The sequence below is a fragment of the Aquarana catesbeiana genome, linkage group LG03 (assembly GCF_042186555.1).
Source record: "Aquarana catesbeiana isolate 2022-GZ linkage group LG03, ASM4218655v1, whole genome shotgun sequence".
NCBI classification, from domain to species: Eukaryota; Metazoa; Chordata; class Amphibia; order Anura; family Ranidae; genus Aquarana; species Aquarana catesbeiana.
Window position 1 is genome coordinate 153,285,736 of NC_133326.1, and position 26,896 is coordinate 153,312,631.

The 26,896-nt window shown below is 43.2% G+C and overlaps 1 protein-coding gene across 1 annotated transcript in view; it reads left to right on the forward strand.

The window, feature by feature from the left end:
• LOC141131772 (uncharacterized) overlaps positions 1 to 26,896 on the forward strand; it is a 759,715-nt gene that overhangs the window by 692,357 nt on the left and 40,462 nt on the right. The window contains exons 93-95 of the mRNA XM_073619424.1: positions 21 to 98; positions 2,223 to 2,276; positions 7,046 to 7,094. Of these exons, the coding sequence (XP_073475525.1) occupies positions 21 to 98; positions 2,223 to 2,276; positions 7,046 to 7,094 (181 nt within the window). The remainder of the gene's footprint in view (positions 1 to 20; positions 99 to 2,222; positions 2,277 to 7,045; positions 7,095 to 26,896) is intronic.

Below are 26,896 nucleotides of genomic sequence, written 5' to 3' on the forward strand. Positions count from 1 at the left end.
ACTCCATGTCTTGTTAACAGGGTGAAAAAGGGAAGAGAGGAAAGTCTTTGCCTTGTCCCAGGGCAGAGCCAGGATCACCTGGAACAAAAGGAGAAATGGTTAGTAAATAAAGAAAAGCTGTTATTATACTATACTATACTATACTATATTATACTATACTCTGTAAATATAACCTATATAACCTGCTATACAACTTACTACCCCCCCCCCCCACATACATCTTTGGATGGGGCAGCTAAGTGAACCTTTAACTATGCCCTGCATTACAAAATATCACTATCAAACATTTTTAGCATAGCAGGAAGCTAATATAATACAACAAAGTTTTCTGTAAATACTATGCGAATAAGCTTAAAGTGGCAATCTATCATTGCTAGCACAGACAACGCTTTCTACTGCTCCTTCTGTTCAGAAAATAAAAAGATTTTGCCAGGATCAACCAGATTGATTAATTAATAATTGGTCATAATAGCAAGTGAGTATAAATCAATCATTCAGACCTCTAAGGTCTGGATGCAGTTCTGATTGCCCTAATTGCATATAAGAAAAAACAAAGAGGTTCTCTTAAGAAGGTCAACAGAGAATACAAGGATAGATACAAACCAGCTTTATTAACATCCAAAATATACCAAAATTCTAAATACAAAAGATGAAAGACGCAATTTAGATAAACGGCTGACACAGGCCTAATTGGACAAAATTGGACAACCTTGTCACGGGGATAACAAAAACAATGGGAGCCGCGGCTACACACCCACACATTCACACCAGATAATCGCCATCCACTCATATTATGATATACTAGTATGTTGTTGGTAAGTCCAAACCAGGGTAGAGATTCGTAGATAAGTGATTATTCCTACAGAGAGACTCCCAGCATGGATGGAACGATCATACAACAACAATGTAAATGCTGGTTACGTGGGTGGATGTTCTGGCGATTAAGTCTATTATGGTAGTAATCAATGCAAGTAGGTCATTCAGATGGAGGTGCAAACCGTAAGCATAGATGAATGATCAGAGATTACAGCTTATGAACCAGACAGCATTACAGGGAGGTTCCGTTATCAGCAAAGGTGGATGGAGATAAGGTGCAGAGGCAGCGAGATGTAATCCCGTACAGGCAACAGGAGGGGGATGCTATAAATAGTATTGACATGTACTACAAGTGCTGAGTGGGGCATAAAGTTCTCACCAACCGCACAAGGTCCGTCATCAAGTTGTAGCATGCCTTGATCCCTGAATTGCTGTGTCCGTAGATACCACTTCGTACTGGCCAGTGGATAGAGTCAGATAGGGAATCGTCCCTCACTGTAAAGCCACTGCCTCCGAGTTGTGCGTGGCTGAAGGGAAAAGCAGCTGTCAGCTGTTGGTTCTGTGTATAGACACACCGGATCGTACAGCGCGCGGTTCCCAGTGACGTGCTGACGTCACACCACTGACGCGTTTCACCAGCCAATGGACGCTGGTTTCTTCAGAACCTGGGCAGCACAGTGGTGTAGTGGGTAGCACTCTCACCTAGCAGTAAAAAGGGTCGCTGGTTCGAATCCTGACACTACCTGCCTGGCGTTTGCATGTTCTCCCTGTGCCTTGCGGGTTTCCTCCGGGTACTCCGGTTTCTTCCCACACTCCAAAGACATGCTGGTAGGCCAATTGGCTTCTGTCCAAAATTGGCTCTAGTGTGAGTTGGGGACCTTGGATTGTGGGTCCTTGAGGGTAGGGACCAATGTGAGTGTGCAATGTACGTGTGGAGTACTGCGTAAATTGATGGCGCTATATGAGTACCTTAAATAAAAAAATAGGGATAATGGTAGACACGCACCCACACTCTCTCAGGTTGAACTGGATGGACTGGTGTCTTTATTCAACCTTACTAACCATGTAACTATGTAACCTTTCTCTTTGTTTTTGCTCCTTCTGTTCAGTCCTAGAATTAAAATTTACAGAAATGAACACACTTGAAAGGGGTTACGTGTAGTATTTGTGCTGTCACTCTATAACAATGATGGTGGTTTACAACCTTGCAGAAGTTTTTTTAGCCCACTAGACATACACTATGATTCTGAACATAAATTTCAGATTTATTCATAAAGGTTCAAGTGCAATAGCCTGATGTCAGAGAGAGTGGTAATGCAAAGGACACATTGCCTAAGCAGTTACGATATATCTCTTTGCTGTTATAGGTTTTGTATATATCTCATAGTCTGTATTACTCATTACAGGGACAAGATGGGCTTGAGGGCTTCAAAGGTGAAAAGGGGGATCCTGGACTCTCAGTAAGTTCACATTTTTTTTTCTTTATGCCTTTACGCTTGTTGTGGTATTTTAAAGATGAAGTATATTTTTAACACAGCTTTTATATTACTGTGCTATGACAATATACTCCCAATAGGAAGCCCAAGCAAACACATAATCTACAAATTCCATATGTATACTTAAAGCGGAACTAAACCCTCCTTTCCTTTACAGCCAAGGAAACTACCATCTTAGACTCTCTTTCATGTGTATTTGCCATGGTTTTGCACTTGTAACCAGCTATGATACCAGTCATCTGATTGCTTGACAGTTTTAGTTAAGAGCGCAAACAAATGTGACAGTTATCATTCATGGCCTGCCTTGTAAGTAACTGTTTTGGAGAAATTTTTTGCACAAATGTAAAAATCGGCCCAAAAAACTTAAACTTCCAGAACAATATATATTTTCTGAAAGCAGATGACCTTTTAGAATAAAAAGATAGTTGTTGCAATGTTTTTATGTTGCACAATATTTGTGCTCAACCTTGCACTCTTTGGGTGTACGTAGTACGACCAAAGAGATGAACTCGTTAAAGTATAACTAAGGGCAAATCATTTTTTTTTTAGTTTTGGATAGAGTGGAGAGGGATTAGAACCCCTGGAAGATTTTATTGCTGCCTGTGCCCCTGTTAAAGAGATTTATCCTCTCTATTTGTCTTGTTTACCATTATCATTGAAAGGGAATGTAAAAGAAAATAAAAAATGTTGTGCTGTTCCCAGAAAAGTAATAGAGGGGAAATTTTCCAGTTTTGGTGACCTAGGGGTCCCCAAGGGATTCCCTTAATTTGCAGGGATTTTCTCCCACTTCCCGTTTGGCTATGGAACAGGAAGTAAAGCAAAATCTCTGCAACAGGACACAGGTGGCAATAAAAATTCTGACAGTGGTTATCATTTCTCCCTGCTCTATCCAAAATTGAAAAAAAATAGAAAAACGTGCCATACTTACTGTATTTTCTTTTCCTGGTGCCTATTTATGGCAGCATACCTATGACAAGCTCTGCCTTGGCTCCTCCCTCAGGATCAGTGAATATTATATTATTATTAAAAGATTAGGATTAGAGCACCCCCAGCATTTTCCGTAATATGGAATACCAAGAGTGGGTTTGTATGCTTCCATGGATAGACACCAGGAAAAGAAAATTACAGTAAGTATGGCACAATTTTATGTTTTCCTGGTGCCTCCATGGTAGAGTACCTATGACAAAAACGTATGTTGAGAAGACCAGGTTGCTGCCCTGCATATGGTTTCGATCGATACATTTGCTCTCGCCGCTCAGGAGGCAGAGACAGACCTGGTGGAATGAGCCTTGACCGCTGAAGACCGTTCGAGGCCCCTTGCCCTGTACGCCTTTTGAATTAGCGTCACTATCCAGGAGGCTATCATCCTAGAAGTTGCCTCCTTACCCTTATTTTTGCCCCAGGGTATAACGAACAGTCTGGAAGACTTCCTGAAGGGGGCCGTGGCCTGCATACAGCATGTTAATATTGAAGCGATATCCAAATCATGAAGAGAGCCAGATTCAGGATCTGAGAATGTTGAAAACTGTTCAGTCCAGAAAATACTTACTATGATCATGGTCTGCACCCAAGGCCTGCAGCTCTGACACTCTCTACCTGACGCCACATCAATCAGAAAGGATCATTTTAGAGTTAGATTCCATAGAGATGTTGATTCATTTGGAACAAACGGCTGGTTGGTTAAGGATTCCAGGACAACAGATAGGTCCCATGTGGGAACATTTTGTCTTATAAGTGGACGTATTTTCTTAACGGCCTTGAAAAACTGAATTACCATAGGTTCTTCAGCCCATCTTCTCTTGGTGGCCGCCGAGATGGCTGCTACTTGCACCTTGAGTGTACTTAACCCCAGGCCTAAGTCTAGGCCTGTTTGTAGAAAATTGAGTATCTGAAAGGGAGCAGGCAGGGTTGGATCAAAGTTTTTACCAACCGCAAAGGATTTAAACTTTTTCCACACTCTATGATACATGCCGTTTGTTGATGGCTTTCTGGCTCTGAGCAAGGTTGAGATGGCACTAGATGAGCATCCTAACGCCTGGAACCTCTGCCTTTCAGCATCCAGATGTGAAGGTTCAGTCTGAGTGGGTTCGGGTGGATGTGAAGAGCCTGCGAAAGAAGGTCGAGGTAGCCTTGGTATTTTGACCGGAGGTTGGGTACTCAGGGACATTGCAGTTGGAAGCTAAGGACGCTTTAGCCAGTATGGAAGGACTGCTATTACCATTGTGTCCTCTATCGTAAGCCTCACAAGAAACCTGAAGATAAGTGGCCGGGGGGGGGGACGCATAGGCTAGATTGCATGCCCATGGGCTGGAGAGGGTACCCACTGTCTCAGCCAGAGGGTGTGGAATATGTGTGATGAATCTCGGTAACTTTGCATTGCTCACTGCGACAAAGAGGTCCAATTCAGGAAGACCCCAGAGGTCTACTAGCCAATCGAAGGCTCTCAGATGCAGTGACCATTCGTTGAGATCTACAAACTTTCGTGACAAGAGGTCGGCTTCCAAGTTTAGATGACCTGGGAGATAAACCGCTCTCAGATCGAACAGATTCCTTTCTGCTCACAGGATCATGGGCTCTACCTCTCTTAAGAGGGAGCTGCTGTGAGTTCCTCCTGGGCGATAAATATATGACACTGCAGCCCTGTTGTCCATCCAAAGCAATATTGCTTTCCTTCTGATCTGTTGAGTCACAGCAATCAGAGCAAGGTATGCTGCACAGACTTCTAGGATGTTGGACACTACTCCTGCTGTATTGAAGGCCCATCTTCCTTGTATTGCAATATGGTTGCAGTGAGCCCCCCAGCCTACTGCATTGGCGTCGATGGTAAGCGGGGTCCAAGAGATGGGACTCAAAGGGCATGATTTTACCAGCATATCCCTCTTCGTCCACCAATGTAGACCCCTGTGCATTGAGTTTGTTATGTGTATACGTTGGGAGAGATAGGATCTGCTCCATTAGTTCAGGAATCCCGTTTGAAAGCACCTCAGGTGCCAATGGGCCCATGGGACCATTGGAATGCAGTATGACATCGCCCCCAGTAGGATCAGACAATTCGACGCAGACAGATAGGGCTGCAGTCTGACTTTCTTCATTTTCTGAGTGATGGCTGACACTTTCTGCAGAGGTAAGGATATTGTCCCCTTGACGGTACCGAAGTGGGTGCCCAGATAGATCATCCCCTGGGTAGGAGTGAGGTGAATTTTTGCTTGATTTACCACACAGCCGAATTCGGCCAGGGTTGACAGAAGGTGTGTCCTGTGTTCCGTTAACTGAGCTGGATCTCCCGCTAAAAATAGAATTTCGACTAAGTAGTGGTACACTCTGAGACCTCTTTCTTGAAGAGGGGCCAGGATGGAAATCAACACATTCATAAAAACTCTGGGTGATGTACAGAGACCGAAGGGGAGGCTCTGGAACTGCAGGTGAATTTTTCCTACTGCAAATCTGAGGTACTTCTGAAATGATGGAAGCATGGGAATGTGCAGATATGGATCCTGTAGGTCTACTGATATCATCCAGGCCCCTGGTTGGACTGCATGGATTATGGTCTGTAATGACTCCATTTTGAACTTCTCCTGAATTATGTGGTAGTTTAATCTTTTGAGATCTATTACGGATCTCCAGCCTCCAGTCTTTTTGGGTACCAGAAAAAGGGAGGAGTAGAAACCTCAGAATCTCTGGGACGGAGGTACTGGCATGGCTGCTTGCTGTTCCTGTAGAGAATTAAGGAACTGATAGAGAGCCTCTGCTTTCTATGGGGACCCCAGTACTCTTGAAGGGGTGAAGAAATCCTTGGGTGGTTGGCTTGACAATGTTCAAAAATGACCATACTGGGTTGTCGAGACCACCCAGGGATCCTGGCATCTTTTGACCCAAACCTTGGAAAAGTGAGTCTAGCTCCCACTGGGATCACCTGGGTTAACTTGGCGTCAAAAGGATTTTGTGGAATCCTGCGGGATAGGTGTAACCTCTTGTCTGCGAGACGTCATAAGAGTGGATTGTGTGCCTTTCCAATTTTGTCTCAAGCCCCTTCCTTGCCTAGACTGCCTCAAATCTCTGTTCCTGTTGAAATGTTGAAACCTGGAAGTGATAGTTCTAGAGTGTCTGGTTCTTCTATCCTGTGGGGAGCAAGCCGGATTTACCACCTGTGACATGGGAGATGGCCTTGTCTAACTTCTCTCCAAACAAGGCCTTCCCGTCAAATGGAGTTTTGCACCAGTTCTGTTTAGATGCGATGTCTGCTGCCCACGGTTTCCACCATAACGCGTGTTTTGCCATCATGCTGTGTAGCATTGCCTTCACGGAACACCTGATTGAATCAATCTCTTCCTCCCGATAAAGTCTGCCGAAATTTAATTTTTGTTACTGATAAATGTGCAGTAACTCATAACAATCAGAAAAAACAGTTAACTGATCTGACTATATTAAACAGCTACAGTTGTTGGTTATAGACTTTGAACATCATCATAAATCGAGACCAGCAGAAAATTATAAAAAAAAAATTAATACCATTGTTAGTACTTTTCTACTGCACTAATCAAAATATACATTGTAGCTTTTCATTTTAATAACCTTTTAGGCTAAGTAATATAAAAAAGCAATTTCTGACCTATACTGACAGTTAGAGCTCCAGGCTACAGAGAAACGTCACAAGACAAAGCATGCTGTTTCTATGGTAGAAGCAAATTCTCAGCATACCTTTTTAGCTAATACCTGCCCTTGCTGATTTTCAGGAGGAAGATGTGAAAGACTTGGTCAAAAACGAGTTGATTGACAAGTGTGGTAAGTTGCAGTAATTAGAGCAAGCTCCATCTGTTACTTGCTGGATTCCTTTACGCTCTACTATATTGAAGCAATTTCAATTCCAGCACAAACTACATGTTAATGAAAAAATAGCGCTTCATTAGAAGGTTCCTAATAAAAGGTGGAAAGTAAATGACCAGCACTGGCTTATAGTCACAGGCTCTATTTTTTTGGTAATATGCAGCGTACAGTATTTTTACAGTGCACACTAAGTATTACTCCAAAACTTTCAGCACATGGATATTTGTGACTAATGTAAGCCAATATGTTTTCTTCATTCAACATTGCTACCTGCATGATGCCAACACATAATGAATCACATTTATTAGATAAATGTAAAATCAAGCAGCAATAAAATGGATATATATTAAAGAGGAAAAAAATGCTTGTGTTCAATCAACTCTCCACAATCAGTTAAACAACACAAGTCCATCGTTATACTGTATGTACAATTTTTAAAATCTATGTGTTTGTATCTTTTTTGCCATTATAATGCGTTGCAGTCACATAACAGCAATGCCTCTCCATTCATACAGCTAGGGCAGCTGATGGGCATGTCTTCTTGCTCTTTTGCCTATCAGAGCACCATAGGTGTGCGCAGCCTATTGCATCAGGGTGTGCACCCCAAAGCTCAAACATACACTACCGCGGTGTTCAGCACTGCTGCAGGGCATCCTTCTGCAAGCAGCTAACAGCTGGACTCGCTTGGACTGGAGCTGTAGGCTGTGTGCCGCGTGATAGGCCGCAATCTCCTCACACAGCGACATGGTTGTGCTCACACAATGGGATCCAGGAAGAGAGCATGGGCCTGGTCAGCAGACACATGGGAGTAATGCCGCGTACACACGGTCGGACTTTTCGTGTACAAAAATCCGACAGCCTGTCCGACAGACTTTTGGCGGACTTTTGGCGGACTTGCGGCAGACTTTCTAAAGAACGGACTTGCCTACATACGATCACACAAAAGTCAGACGGATTCGTACGTGATGACGTACACCGGACTAAAATAAGGAAGTTGATAGCCAGTAGCCAATAGCTGCCCTAGCATGGGTTTTTGTCCGTCGGACTAGCATACAGACGAGCGTATTTCTGGGTCCGGCATAGTTACAACGTAAAGATTTGAAGCATGTTTCAAATCTAAAGTCCGTCAGATTTGCGGCTGGAAAAGTCCGCTGAAAGTCCGGGGAAGCCCACACACGATCGGATTGTCAGCCGTATTTTGTCCGTCGGCGTCCGTCGGACTTTTGTAGACGAAAAGTCCGACCGTGTGTGCGCGGCATAAGTCACACATGTGCAAGTCACAAGCAAGTCTCAAGTCTTAACCTTCAAGTCACAAGCAAGTCCCAAGTTACTGTGGCGAAAAAGCAAGCAAGTCAAGTCGAGTCCCTGCTAGAAGTCAAGCAAGTCAAGTCAAGTAATTTATTTTGGTCAAGTCACAAATTAAGTAAAAATACTGATCTACCCCATTTCCACCTTTAAATGAGTTAAAAGTCCGTTTTCAGGAAAGGTTTTGTTTTATTTTCAACATTAACAAAACTGCTTAGTGCTTTTTTTCTTGGCGTATTAAAGAAACACTTTGAATGCCCAAACAGCAGACAAGGAGCAGAACACTCAGCAATTAAATGGCCAACAAGCCTGAAAAAATGTAGTCCTTGCTGAGGGGGAAAATAACTAAGCTCAAAGTTTGAACTTGACACAATGCCAACATCTGATGATGATGAGAATAGCCACTTAAAATGCATTGCATTTGCAAAAAATTAAATTGGAAAGTACTTTCTCGCTCAGTTGTGAGCGATGGGCTCGCATTATCACCCCACCATGGCTGAACACATGTTCAACAGGTGCGCTTGATGCAGGGACTGACATAACTCTTACCACTACCCTGAACAGCTCCAATGGCATTTGGCAAATGCTGATTGGCTCAGAGGCGGTGGTGAGCGGAGTGTGTGGGTAATATTTTCGGGGGGGTGGTGCCAAGTCATTGCAAGTCAAATAGCCCAAGTCAAAGTCAAGTCGCAAGTCATTAGTGACAAGTTAAAGTCAAGTCGAGTCATTTATTTATTTTTGTCAAGCAAGTCGCAAGTCCTCAAACAGGTGACTCAAGTCTCACTCAAGTCAAGTCATGTGACTCGAGTCCCCCACCTCTGGTCAGCAGATCCCTTTATAGTCTCTCCCACAATTCTTCTGTGGAGTAAATGTTCTGCTGGGAGATGTAGTCCATAGTCAGTTCTGCAAATCAGCAATGTCTATCCAGAAGACTACTGCAGCCATAATGCCTTTCTCTGTGCTCAGAACGTGATGTCAGTGATTCGAGTCCAGCACTAGGGGGACATAGGAGCAAGCTGGAATAATAAGAGGCAAGTCTGTATAAATCTGATAACCGTAGTCTGCTCCGGGCTACAAATATATCCATATAAATTATTTTATGCAGTAATCATGGCCACAGCAGTCCCGGCAGAATGTACAAACCTTAAGGAAAGACATTGGGGGAATTCAGTAAAGCTGCTGTGCTATTATTCTGGTGTTAGTCCATTTTGTTAATGTATTGCACCAAATTCATAAAGCATTTGCATCACTTTTGGGTGAAGCATTGCAGCACAGTCTCCTAAACACAATTAAGCCCTGCTCCTCTGCCTACTAGCAAGCTAGTAGAGTGCTACAAATGCATGAGAGACACTTTTGCAAAATATGCCAGCGTCAGTCTTTAAGAATTCCAGGGATTATGTTCTATGTGTCAACCATTAATGGAGTCAGTAATATTCTACAGAAGTCTTTTGACCTCCTATAGTTTATAGGGCAATTAATAAGGATGAGTACACATCCATGTATTAATGAGTAGTGGTGTTTTAGTACCAGTTCACATAGGGGCGACCTGTCAGGCGACTTGTCAGCCTGACAAGTCGCGCTCCATGCAGTACAATGGAACCATTCTAATAGCGACTCAAGTCGCTCCAGCTTAGAAAAGGGTGCCTGTACTACTTGAGGTGAATTCAGAGCAGCTTGTATTGACTTCTATACAGAAGTCGTTTTGCAAGCCATGCTGAAGTCACGCTGTAGGGGACGGCTTCAGAGTCGGACAGGAGTGGGGTGATTTTAAACCGCCCCTGTGTGAACCGCAACTTAGGAGGAGGTGGAATTTCCATGTGTGAAAAAATAGCAACATTGTAAAGTTCTGAATTGTTGTGTGCTAAGGAAATTGGAAAGCCACTGAGAGGCGTTAAGAATTGATACGGGACTTTTGAAAGTGTCTTTTTACTATTATATAAATTTTAATTTATTGAACAGTAGCACTAATGAAGGTTTTGGAATGAACCTAAATTGATCATAGTTTGTTTGATATATATGTTTACTGCATTAATTATTTTGTAACTTATAATGATATCTTTATTATTCATTGTTTGGGTACTAAGTGAAAGGAGTGTTACATGAATATTTTTTATCACTTTAGTGTAAAATCATTTATTTGTATATTGTAATGCATTTACAGTGTTATATTTAACATTTGGATTTTAGGATATATGTCAATATACCTATCACCAGAACACATGGTTTGGGAAAATTCACATTTTTATAGTTATTTAAAGAGATGAGGAAAAATCTGTAGAAGCATCACGCCCTAATTATAAAAGGGTATAATAGGCCACTATTATGCACTTTCCAAACATACAGATGTGCTCATAAGTTTACATGCCCTGGCAGAATTTATGATTACTGGGCCATTTTTTCAGAGAATATGAATGATAACACAAAAACTTTTCTTTCACCTATGGTTAGTGTTTGACTGAAGCCATTTTATTATCAACCAATTGTGTTTACTCTTTTTAAATCATAATGGCAACAGAAACTACCCCTGATCAAAGGTTTACATACCCTGGGGATGCACACAAGTTGACACAAAGTGGTTTGAATGGCTATTAAAGGTAACCATCCTTACCTGTGATCTGTTTGCTTGTAATTAGTGTGTGTGTGTGTTTGTGTGTGTGTTTATGTGTGTGTGTGTGTAAAGTCAATGCGTTTCTGGACTCCTGACAGACCCTTGCATCTTCCATCCAGTGCTGCGCTGACGTTTCTGGATTCTGAGTCATGAGGAAAGCAAAAGAATTGTCAAAGGATCTGCGGGAAAAGGTAGTTGAACTGTATACAACAGGAAAGGGTTATAAAAAGATATCCAAGGAAATGAGAATGCCAATCAGTAGTGTTCAAACTCTAATCAAGAAGTGGAAAATGAGGGGTTCTGTTGAAACCAAACCATGGTCAGGTAAACCAACTAAAATTTCAGCCACAACTGCCAGGAAAATTGTTTGGGATGCAAAGAAAAACCCACAAATAACTTCAGGTGAAATACAGGACTCTCTAAAAACATGTGGCATGGCTGTTTGTCAGAAACCATGAATCAGACTGAGACAGAAGTACAGTTAGATCACACTTGTTTAATAATAATAAAAAAAGGTAAACAGAGTAAACTTAGTCAAAACATAGCCAGAGTTCAGGAACTGGAACGGATAGTCAAAGCCAAAACGTCAGGGAGCCAGAAGGAATGTCAGCCAAGCAAGTCTTTAACAGGAACACAGGACAGCATCTCTAGAGATGTGAGCAAGGCGAAAGCAGAGAACATCTGTACTGGATGGCTTAAGTAGGCAGGACCGATGAGCAGGATCTGATGAGGTGAGTCACTGTGGAGAGATGGGAGCTGGCAATTAGCCGACAGCTGAGCAGCCAGCTCAGAGAAGGAAGGGCTGGGTCCAGCCCTGACAGTACCCCCAGCTCAACGACCCCTCCCCCTCGGAGGACAACCAGGCTTGAGGGGAAAACATCTATGGAAATCACTGAGGAGGACAGGGGCATGTACGTCCGAGGATGGGACCCAAGAGCGTTCCTCCGGACTGTACCCTTTCCAATGCACCAGGTACTGTATGCGCCCATGGAACCTATGGGAGTCAACAATGGTGTGTACTTCATACTCCTCATGAAATTTGAAAGAACATGGGGTGGGACTTTGCATGTGCCTCGGTGGATTGTGAATAATAATTTATAACACAATGTTTTTTGTATAAAAGAGATATATAAATACCTTATTTACCATCCTTAGATGGGAACATTTAAAACATTACAATCTGAGTAAAGATACAATTTACTGTTAGGTTGACCCAGGTTGTGCAAATCCTGGTATAGAAAATCGAGGATGTGGCCTACACATTTCGAGGGAACCCCGCTTCGTCAGGGCCTTTTAGAACAGCACAAGCAGCATGTAAGTATTAAAGATGTCCTAAAGATACAAAGTTGTGAAATTGGCTGTATCATAAAATAATATTGGATAAAATATTATTGATGTATGTATAAAAAAACATAGAAAGCTCCTACACCATTGTAGGGAATTGTTTAAATAATTACCCATTGGTACCAAATACTAATATAACAACCTGAAAGTATTATTTTTTGACAAAAATGCAGTTGCACATAGTGTTCATTTATGTCCAGCAGTGTCCTGTAAACACAGCAATATTTCATATAGAACCAAGAAAAGAAAAAAAAAAAACATAATGGATGTTCAAATTCTAAATCCAAGCACTAAGCGTTGTTAATACTGAATATAACCGCTTGTAACTAACCTTCAGGTTGTGTGTACGGTGCGTCGGTCCGGGAGGGATGAAGAGCCTGGGGAGCCCGTGGAGATGCCTCACCAAGCCCCGCCGAGAGAAACACAGGGTGGACCCCTCTATATATATATATATATATATACACTCTATATATACACCGCTGGACATAAATGAACACTGTGTGCAACTGCATTTTTGTCAAAAAAGAATACTTTCAGGTTGTTATATTAGTATTTGGTACCAATGGGTAATTATTTAAACAATTCCCTACAATGGTGTAGGAGCTTTCTATGTTTTTTTATATATACATCATTAATATTTTATCTAATATTATTTTATGATACAGCCAATTTCGCAACTTTGTATCTTTAGGACATCTTTAATACTTACATGCTGCTTGTGCCCTGACGAAGCGGGGTTCCCTCAAAATGTGAAGGCCACATCCTCGATTTTCTATACCAGGATTTGCACAACCTGGGTCAACCTAACAGTAAATTGTATCTTTACTCAGATTGTAATGTTTTAAATGTTCCCATCTAAGGATGGTAAATAAGGTATTTATATATCTCTTTTACACAAAAAACATTGTGTTATTAATTATTATTCACACTCCACCAAGGCACATGCAAAGTCCCACCCCATGTTCTTTCTTTCAAATTTAATTTCTATTAGAGATGGTGCCTCTGTGTGAGTTATAATCATTTCACTTTTACCCCCACCCTTCCTCGCATACTTCTCTTGGTTGTCAACCAGAACAGGGTGAGGATGTGGCACAGAGGTGGTAAAGCGGTTGCAGACCAAAGGTTTTGATAAGGAGACATGAAATACATTTGAGATATGTATAAGCCGCTGGGTTAATCCTGCGAAGAATACGGAAACAAACGGAGGTGCGAACTTCAAAGAGGGAACACGAAGTCGGAGGTTGCAAGATGACAGCCAGACCCTGTCTCCGACCTAGTAGGAAGGCGCAGGCAGCTGTCTGTGGTAAGCACGAAGTCTGTACCTATCATTAGCATGTCGCAAAGCCACCTGAACTTGTGCCCAAGTGGAATGAAGACCACAGAGATGCTCCTCTAATGCAGGAATACTCTGAACAAAAGAGTCAGGCAACATGGAAGGTTGGAAACCATAATTTGCCATAAACTGGGGAAATCAGGAAGTAGAATTCAAGGCACTATAGTGAACAAACTCTGCTTACGGTAAGAGGTCTGACCAGTTGTTATGACGGTCAGAATTATAGCAATGTAGGAATTGCTCCAAGGACTGATTGTCTCAGTCTGCGGCCCCCATTAGACTGCGGGTGATACACAGAGGTGAAAGCAAGCTGAATTCCCGACTGTGCACAAAAGACTCACCAGAACCGGGACACAAACTGACTACCCCTGTCCGAGACAATCACCTTGAGTAGCCCATGTAAGCGAAAGATCTCCCAAGCAAAAATGGAAGCCAGTTCCTTAGAAGTGGGCAACTTCTTAAGTGGAATACAATGAGACATTTTCGAGAACCGGTCAACCACCATAAGGATAACTGTGTTGCCCTGGGAGTTGGGTAACTCCACAATGAAATCCATAGACAGGTGAGTCCAGGGCCTCTCTCCATTGGGTATAGGTTGTAGGAGACCCACTGGAAGGTGTCGTGCAGTCTTGGAGCACACATGGAACAGGCAGCTATGAAGGCGGTTACATCAGCACATAGACTAGGCCACCATAATTGTTGGGAAATGGCCCAAAAGAGTTGATTCTTCCCAGGGTGGCCAGCAGCCTTGGGAAAATGGTAGGTCTGGAGCATGGCAGTACAGAGACTCTCTGGGATAAAGCCACGGTCGCAAGGTTTATCAGGAGGAGCATGTACCTGAGCAGCAAGACTTTTGTCACCCAAAGGAGAAGTGAGACTGGTGTGAACCGTAGTCAGAATACAATCAGGAGGAATCGCAGGAACTGGAACCGATTCCATCTTGGAAGTGGAGGAAAATTGTTGTGACAAAGCGTCAGCCCTTACATTCTTAGTACCGGGTAAAAATGAGACAATGTAATTGAAACTTGACAAGAAAAGAGCCCATTGCGCCCTTCTGGGAGAGAGGCGTTTAGCCTCAGACAAGAATGTGAGATTATTATGTTCAGTAAGAATGAGAACCGGCACAGTGGTACCTTCGGATGGATGTCCCCATTCTTTCAGGGCTAAAATGATTGCTAACAGCTCTCTGTCACCAATCTCGTAATTGTACTCCGCAGGTGACAATTTCTTGGAAAAGTAGCCACAAGCATGCATAGCGCTCTCAGAGGTAGGATGTTGAGACAGAAGGGCACCAACTCCAGTCTCAGAAGCATCAACCATCAAGCGGTACTCCCCTGGCAGGGAGGAGAGTGAAGAGGTGCACAGGACCTTGGCTACCTTCTGGAAGCATGTCTTACTGCATTTTGGTGACCAGGAGAGAACCTCAGCACAGAGCCAATCAAAAGAGGGGTTGTGCCTCTGTAACCAAGAATAACCAATAACCAGCGGAAACTTAGGTGAGGAAATAACTTGGAATTGGATTATCTCATGGTGAAGAGCCCCTACGGCCATGGACAACGGAACAGTCTCATGAGTCACAAGGACAGGCTGTAGAGGTCTCCCGTCAAGAGCCTCAATGGCAAATGGAGTGTCACGCAGCTGTATTAGAATCGAGTGCTTTGATACAAAAGCAGACTCAATAAACAGGCCTGCTGCCCCAGAGTCGATTAGAGCCTGTATCTCGACGGACGACACAGCCCAAGAAAGGGTAACTGAAACCAGGGGCTTATCCTTCTGGATAACCGGGGATGAAACAACGACACCTTAGGTCTGTCCGTGACAGGACCTCAAAGTTCTGGCGTTCCCTGGATTGGTAGGACAAGACTTCAAAAAGTGACCTGCCTGGCCACAATAAAGGCACAATCTCTCCCTCCTCCTAAAGGTTCATCTGCAGAGAGACGCGTGAAACCCAAGTGCATGGGTTCATCTTCCCTGACCGACTTGGTACCAGGGGGCATGGGAGGTGAGGGAGGCAAGGGTGGGACTGCAAAGCTTGGAGACAAATGTACAGGAGGCTTCCGCAAGCGCTCCTTAAAAGAGAGTCTTTCTCTGAGTCTGGAGTCAATGTGGATGGAAAACGTGATCAACTTCTCCAGCTCAGTGTGTATATCTCGGGCTGCTATCTCATCCTTGATGGTATCCGAGATACCATGAGAAAAAGCAACTACGAGGGCCTCATTGTGTCAAGCAACCTCTGCTGCCAGAGTACGGAATTCAATGGCGTAATCTGCAGCAGTTCTCGAACTCTGTTTGATGGACATAAATACCCTTTTAAAAGAAGCCCCAAATTCAGGGTAACTCAAGACAACAGGTTTTTGCGACTCCCATAGAGGGTCTACCCAGGCCGAGGCTCTCTCAGAAAGCAAAGATATCACAAAACCTACTTTTGCTTATGTCTGTGGGAAATGCCTGGGGCAGCATCTCAAAGTATATCTCAACCAGGTTGAAAAACCCTTTGCATTGGACTGGATCGCCCCCAAATCGTGGAAATACTTGAGGCGGGTGCCTGCACAGAGACTGGAGCAGCAGCAGGGATGGCCTGCAACACAGGTTGTACCGGAGCAGCTACAGTGGGAGATTCCAGGTGACTCAGGAGTGTTTGTAACACCATGGCAAACTGATCCATGTGGGGATCCTGCTCATTCAATCTGGAAAAAATATTACCAACAAGTGGATTGACTGTATCTTCTAAATTCATGGCCAGTGCCTACTGTCAGAAACCATGAATCAGACTGAGACAGAAGTACAGTTAAATCACAGTTGGTTAATAATAATAAAATAAGGTAAACAGAGTAAACGTAGTCCAAACATAGCCAGAGTTCGGGAACCGTAATGGATAGTCAGACAATTCAAAACGTCAAGGAGCCAGAAGGAATGTCAGCCAAGCAAGTCTTTAACAGGAACACAGGAGAGCGTCTCTAGAGATATGACCAAGGCGAAGGCAGAGATCATCTGGACTGGACGGCTTAAGTAGGCAGGACCGACGAGCAGGATCAACAGGTGAGTCGCTGTGGAGAGATAGGAGCTGGCAATTAGCCGACAGCTGAGAGGCCAGCTCAGAGAAAGAAGGGCTGGGCCCAGCCCTGACACTGTTTCAAGATGCACAATAAGGAGGCGCTTGAAGAAAGATGGGCTACATGGTCGAGTCGCCAGAAAAAAGCCATTACTACGCAAATGCCACAAAGCATCCCGCTTACAATATGCCAAACAGCACATAGACAAGCCTCAAACCTTCTGGCACAAAGTCATTTGGCATGATAAGACCAAAATTTAGCTTTTTTGCCACAACCATAAATGCTACATTTGGAGAGAAGCTACAAAGGCACAGGAAATTTGGTCAAAATTGTTGGCAAGATGAATGCAGTATGTTATCAAAAAATACTGGAGGAACATTTGCATTCTTCAGCCAGGAAGCTGCGCATGAGACGTACTTGTACATTCCAACATGGCAATGATCCAAAACACAAGGCCAAGTCGACCTGTCATTGGCTACAGCAGAATAAAGTGAAGGTTCTGGAGTGGCCATCTCAGTCTCCTGACCGCAATATCGTTGAGCCACTCTGGGGAGATCTCAAATGTGCAGTTTATGCAAGACAGCCCAAGAATTTACAGGAACTGGAGGCTTTTTGCCAAGAGGAATGAGCAGCTTTACCATCTGAAAAGATAAAGAGCCTCATCCACATATACCACAAAATACTTCAAGCTGTCATTGATGTTAAAGGGGGCAATACACGGTATTAAGAACTGGGGTGTGTAAACTTTTGATCAGGGTCATTTGGGTAGTTTCTGTTGTCATTTCAATTTAAAAAGAGTAAACTCAGTTGATTGATAACAAATGGCTTCAACCAAACACCGACCATGAGTGAAAGAAAAGTTTTTGTGTTATCATTCATATTCTCTGAAAAATGGCCAAGAAATCATCAATTCTGCCAGGGTATGTAAACTTATGAACACAACTGTATATATTTGTTGTTTACCGTGACCTGTTTATATCTTTGTGGAATAATATTGTTGTATAGTACTTTATATATTTCCCTTAGTACAGGTAAATGTATGAAAATTAGATGCACTACTCTGTATAAGGGGCAGTGCTTTCAGTCCTGCAAGGTGCTTGTTAGTGGACTTTAAGTTTACATACCTTATAAATTCACTGAAATTCAGCATGCCTTTCTCAGTGTAGTAAAGTGGTAGTAAAGCCTAACATTAACTATTTTTAACAATGTTCCCCCCCCCCCCTCCTCCTACCTATTCTGCATACACTATATAAAAAGGGTTTGTATATTTACCACTGGCCATGTGATCCTGCAGCTCTGGCTCCCTTACATAAGGGGAGCGCTTGACAGCTCTGAAAACCAGGAGCCGTGACATCACCTTATGGGCTCCCAAGGCCCACCTGTTGAATGTGCTCTCTCCTCTCCCCTGCAGTAGCCACTCATTGGCACAGGGGAGCCGGATCTGCAGAATCATGTAACCAGAGCAGATTAAAATAGGCAAGTACATACATCCTTATTAACCATTTGCCCTTCAGAAGGTTTACCCTCTTTTATGACCAGGCCATTTTTTGCAATACGGCACTGGGTTATTTTAACTGCACGGTCATGCGACGCTGTATCCAAATAAAATGTATGTCATTTTTTTCTCCTAAACACAGCTTTCTTTTGGTGGTAATTGAGCACCTCTGCAGTCTTTATTTTTTGCGCTATGAACACAAAAAGGCCGACAATTTTGAAAAAAAACAATATTTCCTACTTTCTGCTGTAACACATATCCAATAAAAAAATGGAAAAAAATTGAATTTCAGCTTAGGCCAGTATGTATTCTGCTACATTTTTTTTTTCAATCTCAATAAGCATATATTGATTGGTTTGTGCAAAAGTTGTAGCATCTACAAAATATGAGATATATTTATGGAATTTTTTTTTTTTTTTTACTAGTAATGGCCGCAATCAGCAACTTATAGCAGGACTGTGACATTGCGGCAGACAAATCGGACACTGAGTGACATTTTTGGGGATCTATGACACTAATACAGTGATCAGTGCTAAAAATATGCACTGTCTGGGAAAGGGTTAACATCAGGGGCAATCAAAGGGTTAAATGTGTTTCTAGAAAGTGCTTGCTAATTGTGTGGGGTCGGGGGTGCTTGTACTGTGGGAAGGCAAAGATCCCGTCAAACGCAGCCACTTGTGCCCATCAAACATAGCCACATGTGCCCTTCAAATGCAGCCACTTGTGCCCATCAAACACAGCCACTTGTGCCCGTCAAACGCAGCCACCTGTGCCCTTCAAACGCAGCCACCTGTGCCCGTCAAAGGCAGCCACCTGTGTCTGTCAAACGCAGCCACTTGTGCCCATTAAATGCAGCCATCACTTCACTAACCCCCCCACACACACACACTCACACACAATGCACGGGCCACCACTGGTGCTGACAGTTCCTTGGCATTCCTGTTTGCACTTTCCAGCACACTAGGAGTTAACAGTGGAATGTGAACAGGATAGCCAGGGACCTGTCAGCACGGAGCGAGAGGTGTAAGTAGAGTACACATTTGTACTCTACTGTCTACTTACTGTTGTTAAAATTACTTTATTTTAATAAATGCTGTATTACAATAGATGATGTGCCCCACTCTACTGTATGTGCTTTTTATAAAAATTATGTCACTTCATACCGAATTTCACAGTGTTCCTGCTTAGCAGAAACACAGGATCACTTCCTCCCCTTTTCACAAAACAGTGATCTGCCTTGTTTACATAGGCAGACCGCCATTCTGTTTCTCTCCGGAATGACCGTCGGGTTGGCTCCCACTGTGTCCAATCACAGCAGGAATGGGTCGCCGGTGGCACACGTGCGTGCCCCAGACCCGGAAGGGCAGGGTCACCTACAGGTATGTGATCCTGTGCAGAGGAGCTGCTTTGACCCTGTATATATACAGTAGTTAGTGTTAGTTGGGCTTTTTTTTCTACTTTAATCTGTGTAAAAAAAAAAAAAAGGAAGAACTTGAAACTGCTACAAAGATGTTTAAAACTGCATACACCACTCAACTGCATACATCACTCTGAGCCAATAGAAATGTATACAGGCTGTCAGAGGAAGGTAAATGTGTTATTACTGAGTGAACCAGTTTTTACTATCTTCCTGTATTTATCTGTAATTTGGTGTCTGTCTGAAGCCACCCAGAGGCAGAGTACACAAACACTGTTAAACATTGTTTACTGAATCATGGGTCAGCTTATTTTACTAGTTTATTAAACCTCTAAGAACATTAAGCTCAGGCAGTAAAGTGCACTAATATAGAGTATATTTTCTTTCAGGCTTATCGCTGACGTGACCATTACTGATAGCCCTAGATAGACTAATATTAAATGTAGTGCACCAGATGTAAGCATCTCCGTGGGTGCCTTAGGATTTCTTACATAAAGCATCATAATCATATAGTCCAACATGTATTTTTTTAAAACTAAAAAACATTACCCTTGAATATAAACAGTTGTATAAAAAAAAAAAAAAAAAAAAACTAAAAAATGGGCAGACTCGATGGACTACTTGGTCTTTTTCTGCCGTTAATTTTCTATGTCTAGGTGTTTCTATGTTTTAAAATTAAATCTGAAAAATAATTTCCTTAATCACAAGCAATCTTTTTCTACACTACTAACCCACATATCTAACTTAGATATATATTTACTGATTCAATCCAATATGCCCACGATATTGATTATTATGATCAGTGTCAGGATAATATATACTGAAGTATGATTTTTTGCCAGGGCTCACAGAAGTTTATACCTTTGCACATACAATTATGAATTAGCCTCATAAATATTTAAATATGGAGATAATCAAAAAGTTTAATGGTCAACTGTACTACCTGTAGGCTAGCTGTTCTGTCCTACCTGAAATACCAGTTATCTGGACTACACACTGGTTTAATTTGCAATATGCTTTTACCAGAGGATAGATATTATTGGCAGGCAATTAGCATTCTGAGCATGCCAGCGTTGTATGCTCCTTCAAATTCACTTAGCATGCTGAACTCTGGGTTAAAGAAGAACTAAAGACATTTTTTTTTTCATTGTGGATAGCGCAAGGAAGGATTATAACCTCTGTTGCGTGTTTTTGTGCCATCTGTTTCCTTTTGAGGAGATTTCCCTTCACTTCCTGTCCCATAGCCAAAACTTGTCAAAATTTGTCAAAATTTGATAACCAGAACTAGCATTCCTATTGGAAGGTTTCTCCTCTATTTCTATTCCAGTGACAACCCAAAATTTGGAATTTTCTTTAACTTACGAGGATCAACAAAAAAGAGGGTGAATTTCCCTAACAGGAACACATACAGCAATAAAAACTGACCAGAGTTCTAATCCCTCTCTACTCTACCCAAAACTAAACAAATTTTTCCCTTTAGGTACTTTAAGTGCAAAATTACCCTCACAGTGCAAAGGTTAAATCCTCCTTTTTAGTAATGAGCTAACTGCAAAGTTTGGTTAACAGTACATTCGCTGAACCTGCCTGGAAGTTTTCAGACAACAAATTGTTGAATTTGTTCTGGCCTTTTTAAAAAACAAATTTGCAAGCTTGTCTTAAAAAAAGTGTGCATAGCTGGTCACTGCCTCCGTGGAAATGTACTAATGCAAAAACATATTTTTAAAAATGGCGTTCAAACGGGGAGAGCTTCTTTTTTCAACATTAAAAATACATAAATACTTTAAAAAACCAGATCAGGGCATGCCTTTAACCTGCACATGAAGTTTCATATGCAGTAGATGTAGTCCTTTAAAAGTGAGACTGTTTACAAACAGTGGCCAGGGATCTGTCATTTAGTGGCAGTAGCACTTTCAGTGCTAAATGACAGATTGCTAGCTAACTTCTGTTTGTAAACATACCAGATCCTGGGTGGTGACTTTGACCAAATATGTTCATGACCATATCTGATCAACGTCGTCATCCAGCATTCCCTACCTGTATGTTTACATACAGAAGCTAGATGGGGATCTGTCAGTTGCAACTGAAGTAGAGTCTGGTTAAGATTGTTGAGCACCAGGTTGTCATGTAGGTAGGTGGATACGTGGTTTGCATACCTCTTGTTACTCATTCAGCAAGAAAAGTGAAAACATAAACGAAAAACACCCACACTAAAAAAACAAAAAAAAAACAAAAAACGTATCCACTTTGCCTCTCACATCTGTTCACCCCTTATGGACCAGAACAATTTCTACATTTCTGATATGGACCTGTTTACTCAAAGATAACTTTGTCATTACTTAAGATAATAATGTAATACATATATTGTTCTTTTAAACAAACAATGCTTTCTTTTCATGAATATTGTCTTGCAACAATTATTTTGTCCGCAATCCTTGGAAACTCAAACGTAACACAACAAAATGCGCTTTTTCTTTTTTTGAGCAGTGTTAGTTTAAAATGAAATAGTCTTACTGCACATAACAAGTGTGCATTTTATTCTGTATTTTGTCCAGTTTAAAATGAGACTCTAAAATTATGATTCTGGTACAGAGCATTCCAAAGTGAAGTAAACTGGGTTTTTTCAATTTTGCACTTTTTTTTTAAAGTGTTACGTATAAGTATGTTAAAAGTATAAGAATAATAATGAACAAAGCAAACGAAAACAAAAAAAGTTTGTATGAATGTAGAAGGAGAATAAGAAGTTAATTAGGGGTGATTAGAGTAAACTAATGCCGCGTACACACGAGCGGACTTTCCGGCATACTTGGTCCAGCAGACCAGAGTCCGCCGGACAGTCCGACCATGTGTAGGCTCCTGGCGGACTTTTTCCCAAAAGTCTGCCGGACCTAGATTTGAAACATGTTTTAAATCTTTCTGTCGGACTCAGTTTCTGATGGAAAGTCCGCTCGTCTGTGTGCTGGTCCGACGGAAAGCCCGCTCGTCTGTATGCTGGTCCAAAGGACCAGATACGACGCAAGGGCAGGGTATTGCATTTCGCGCTCGCTGCAATAGGAAAAACAAATTTTCCTATTGTGGCGAGCGCGGGGCATACCAGGCCCTTAGGTCTTGTATGGATTTTAAAGGGAAGCCCCTACACCGAAAAAACAGCGTGGGGTCCCCCCTAAAATCCATACCAGACCCGATCCAAGCACGCAGCCCGGCCGGTCAGGAAAGGGGGTGGGGACGAGCGAGTGCCCCAACCTCCTGAACCGTACCAGGCCGCATGCCCTCAACATGGGGGGTGGGTGCTTTGGGGGAGGGGGGCCCCCCAAAGCACCCTGTCCCCATGTTGATGAGGACAAGGGCCTCTTCCCGACACCCCTGGCCGTTGGTTGTCGGGGTCTGCGGGCGGGGGGCTTATCGGAATCCAGGAGCCCCCTATAATAAGAGGGCCCCCAGATCCCGGCCCCCCACCCTATGTGAATGAGTTTGGGGTGCATGGTACCCCTACCCATTCACCTAGGGAAAAAGTGTCAATAATAAAACACACTACACAGGTTTTTAAAATAATTTATTAAACAGCTCCGGGGTTCTTCCTCCGGCTTCGGGGGTCTTCTTCCGGCTTCGGGGGTCCCTCCGGTTCCTCTTCTCCTGGCGTCCGGTTGGTTCTTCTCCACGCTCTCTCCGGCCTCTTCTCCCGGTGTTCCAGTTCTTCAGCCGGCTCCTCCGCTGTCTTCAGGCCGCTCTTTTGCCAGTGGAGGTCCGGACTTCTGGGCTTCTTGTCTTCTTGTCTTCTTCCCTCTTCTCTTCTCCAGATGTTGACACGACGCTCTCTCTGGCTGGACTGCTCTCTGAGCGTTCCATTGTGACTTATATAGGTGGAGACCCCGCCCCCTTATGATGTCACAGTCCCTGGGCATGCTGGGACTGTGACGTTTTAGGGGGTGTGGTCACCGGGTGATGTTGACCACGCCCCCTAAAATGTCACAGTCCCAGCATCCCCAGGGACTGTGACATCATAAGGGGGCGGGGTCTCCGCCTATATAAGTCACAACGGAGCGCTCAGAGAGCAGTCCAGCTGGAGAGAGCGTCATGTCAACATCTGGAGAAGAGAAGAGGGAAGAAGACAAGAAGACAAGAAGCCCAGAAGTCCGGACCTCCGCTGGCAAAAGAACGGCCTGAAGACAGCGGAGGAGCCGGCCGAAGAACTGGAACACCCGGGAGAAGAGGCCGGAGAGCGCGGAGAAGAACCAACCGGACACCGGAAGAAGAGGAACCGGAGGGACCCCCGAAGCCGGAAGAAGACCCCCGAAGCCGGAGGAAGACCCCCCGGAGCTGTTTAATAAATTATTTTAAAAATCTGTGTAGTGTGTTTTATTATTGACACTTTTTCCCTAGGTGAATGAGTAGAGGTACCATGTACCCTATACTCATTCACATAGGGTGGAGGGCCGGGATCTGGGGGCCCTCTTATTATAGGGGGCTCCCGGATTCCGATAAGCCCCCCGCCCGCAGACCCCGACAACCAATGGCCAGGGTTGTCAGGAAGAGGCCCTTGTCCTCATCAACATGGGGACAAAATGCTTTGGGGTGGGGGGGCCCCGCAGGACGCCCCCTCCCCCAAAGCACTCACCCCCCATGTTGAAGGCATGCGGACTGGTACGGTTCAGGAGGGGGGGGCGCTCGCTCGTCCCCACCCCCTTTCCTGACCGGCCGGGCTGCGTGCTCTGAACGGGGTCTGGTATGGATTTTAGGGGGGACCCCACGCCGTTTTTTCAGTGTAGGGGCTTCCCTTTAAAATCCATACCAGACCTAAGGGCCTGGTATGACCCACAACGGGACAAGGTGTCAATCTCGCCTATAAAAGCAGCAAAATTGACTTCCTTTTCTAGTCCCGTCATACCTGAGTCACGTTCAAAATGAATGGACTTGTCCGTGTGTGGGCAAGTCCGTTCATTCTGAAAGTCCGCCGTAACCCCGGCAAAAGTCCATCGGAAAGACAGGCGGACCTAGCCCGCCGGAAAGTCTGGTCGTGTATGGGCAAGTCCGTCCGTTTTTAAGTCCGGCGCATCTGGCAGACAAAGTCCTCGGAAAGTCTGCCGGACCAAGTATGCCAGAAACTCCGATCGTGTGTATGCGGCATAAGGCTTAATAAGGGGTTAGACAGAGGAACATTTAATAAAAAAAATTTAAAAAGTTTACTTTTCAGGTTTGCTTTAAAGCATTTGTTACCCCAACACTTCATATTCCTGATATGTGCCTGCTATACCATGTACCTGTTATCTTTGTATTGGTCCCTTTTTGTGAGATGCCTGGTGTTCCTGCTAGTCCCCTTGCTTTCCTATTAAAAACTGTTCTCTAGCTTTGCTGGGAACTCAGTGTATTCTCCTTCAATGATCAGACTTGCCCTGCCATGCCCCCACTGAACAGCCATTCACTGGCAAGCTCAGTGTCCTGCTGCTTCTCCTCCCCCAGCTCTTATGCAGCGGAGAAAAGAGGGAATGTGTTCATTTATAAAAAAGGGAAAAAAGGTATTTGTTCTTATTTTTATTTATATATTTTTTTTATGTATCTATACAAACATGTTTTGCCGTTAATTTCTATTTTAAACTGAATGGGTTATTTTACAAGGTGATTGTTTACAATCACTTTAACTGACTTCATCTGCAGATCGTAGTTTCTCCCTTTGATTTGTAGCTGAATGAACAGAGAGATATAAAATGAAGCAATGTTTCTTTGTAACTTTTTGTATTCGGGGCTGAGCAATGTTGTTGATAAACATTGCCAGACTGCTTTTTTTTTTGACAGCTCCAAGTGGTGACTCCTTCTCTGTGTACTCGGCAATGCAGCTGTAAATAATCAGAGCTGACTTGCCGTGTACTGGGACAGGGAGGGTCCCGAAAACAGAACAGAAGGACTGGATATTCTACACACGTCCTGTGTACAATGATGACTTTTTGGGGGCGTGTGTAGAATGCCCAACTTCTGCAACTAGATATTAGGAAAAAACAGTAAACAGTGTCCCCTGATGTAGATCAGCATCAACCACATTGTCCAGCAATGTAGATCCACATTAATAAAGATGACCTGCCAATAGAGCGTCCTGTTGCGCCAATGATGTTAACCTGCTGCTGCTCCGGTCACAAATGGCAAACCCTGCTGCTGTATGTCAACAAACCATCCAGGGATGCTGGGTAACATTTGGTCAATAACATCACCCAGGATTCTCCATCTGGTCTGTTTACAAGCACCAGTGGTATACCACCACAAAATGACAGACTTCCTGTTAACGTTGGTTTATACACATTAGCCAGAGGTTCAAGCAGGTGAACTAGCCAAAATGGCTAGTTGTTCACCTGTTCGCCGAACTGCAAACAGCCTGGGTTCAGGCCGAGCTTATAATCAACCTGAAGCTCATCCTTACGCATTTTGTCTAGGGCTAGAGGAAATAGCAGCTTTACTTACCTTATTTCTCGCTCCCCTGGTAGCCTGTTTTCTGATGCTACTATATTTGAGCAGACCCCCAGTGTCCACACATACAGTTTAGGACTGCTTATCCTGCATTGTACATGATGCCTTCAGAATGCCTCTGACTAATGGAGCGGTGTAGAGAAGAGGCTTAGGGGGACTGGTCATACAACAGCACAGCGGGAGCGAGAAATAAGATACCTATTCATCTACCTGTAGCCATAACAAGCCTTTAGCCCTTGCAATGCATAGAAGTACCACTTCAGAAATTATTTTTTTACATAACCCACAGTTCAGTTTTAAATAGCAAGCTAAATGCCCTCTGTATAGGGTATTATAAAATGTTGTGGGTCTACCTAATCCCCAGAAACAGCTTGCTACAGACTACAAACAAAATATTCTAAAGTGCATCTGGAAAGTATTCACAGCGCTTCACTTTTTCCACATTTTGTTATGTTACAGCCTTATTGCAAAATGGATTTATTATTTTCCTCAAAATTCTACAAATAATACTCCATAATGACAATGTGAAAGAATTTTATTTGAAATCTTTACAAATTTATTAAAATAAAAAATGAAAAAAATCACATGTACATACAGTATCTCACAAAAGTACTCACTTTTGTTGCCAGCGATTTAGACATTAATGGCTGTGTGTTGAGTTATTTTGAGGGGGCAGCAAATTTACACTGTTATACAAGTTGTACAATTGTTACTTTACATTGTAGCAAAGTGTAATTTCCTCAGTGTAGTCACAT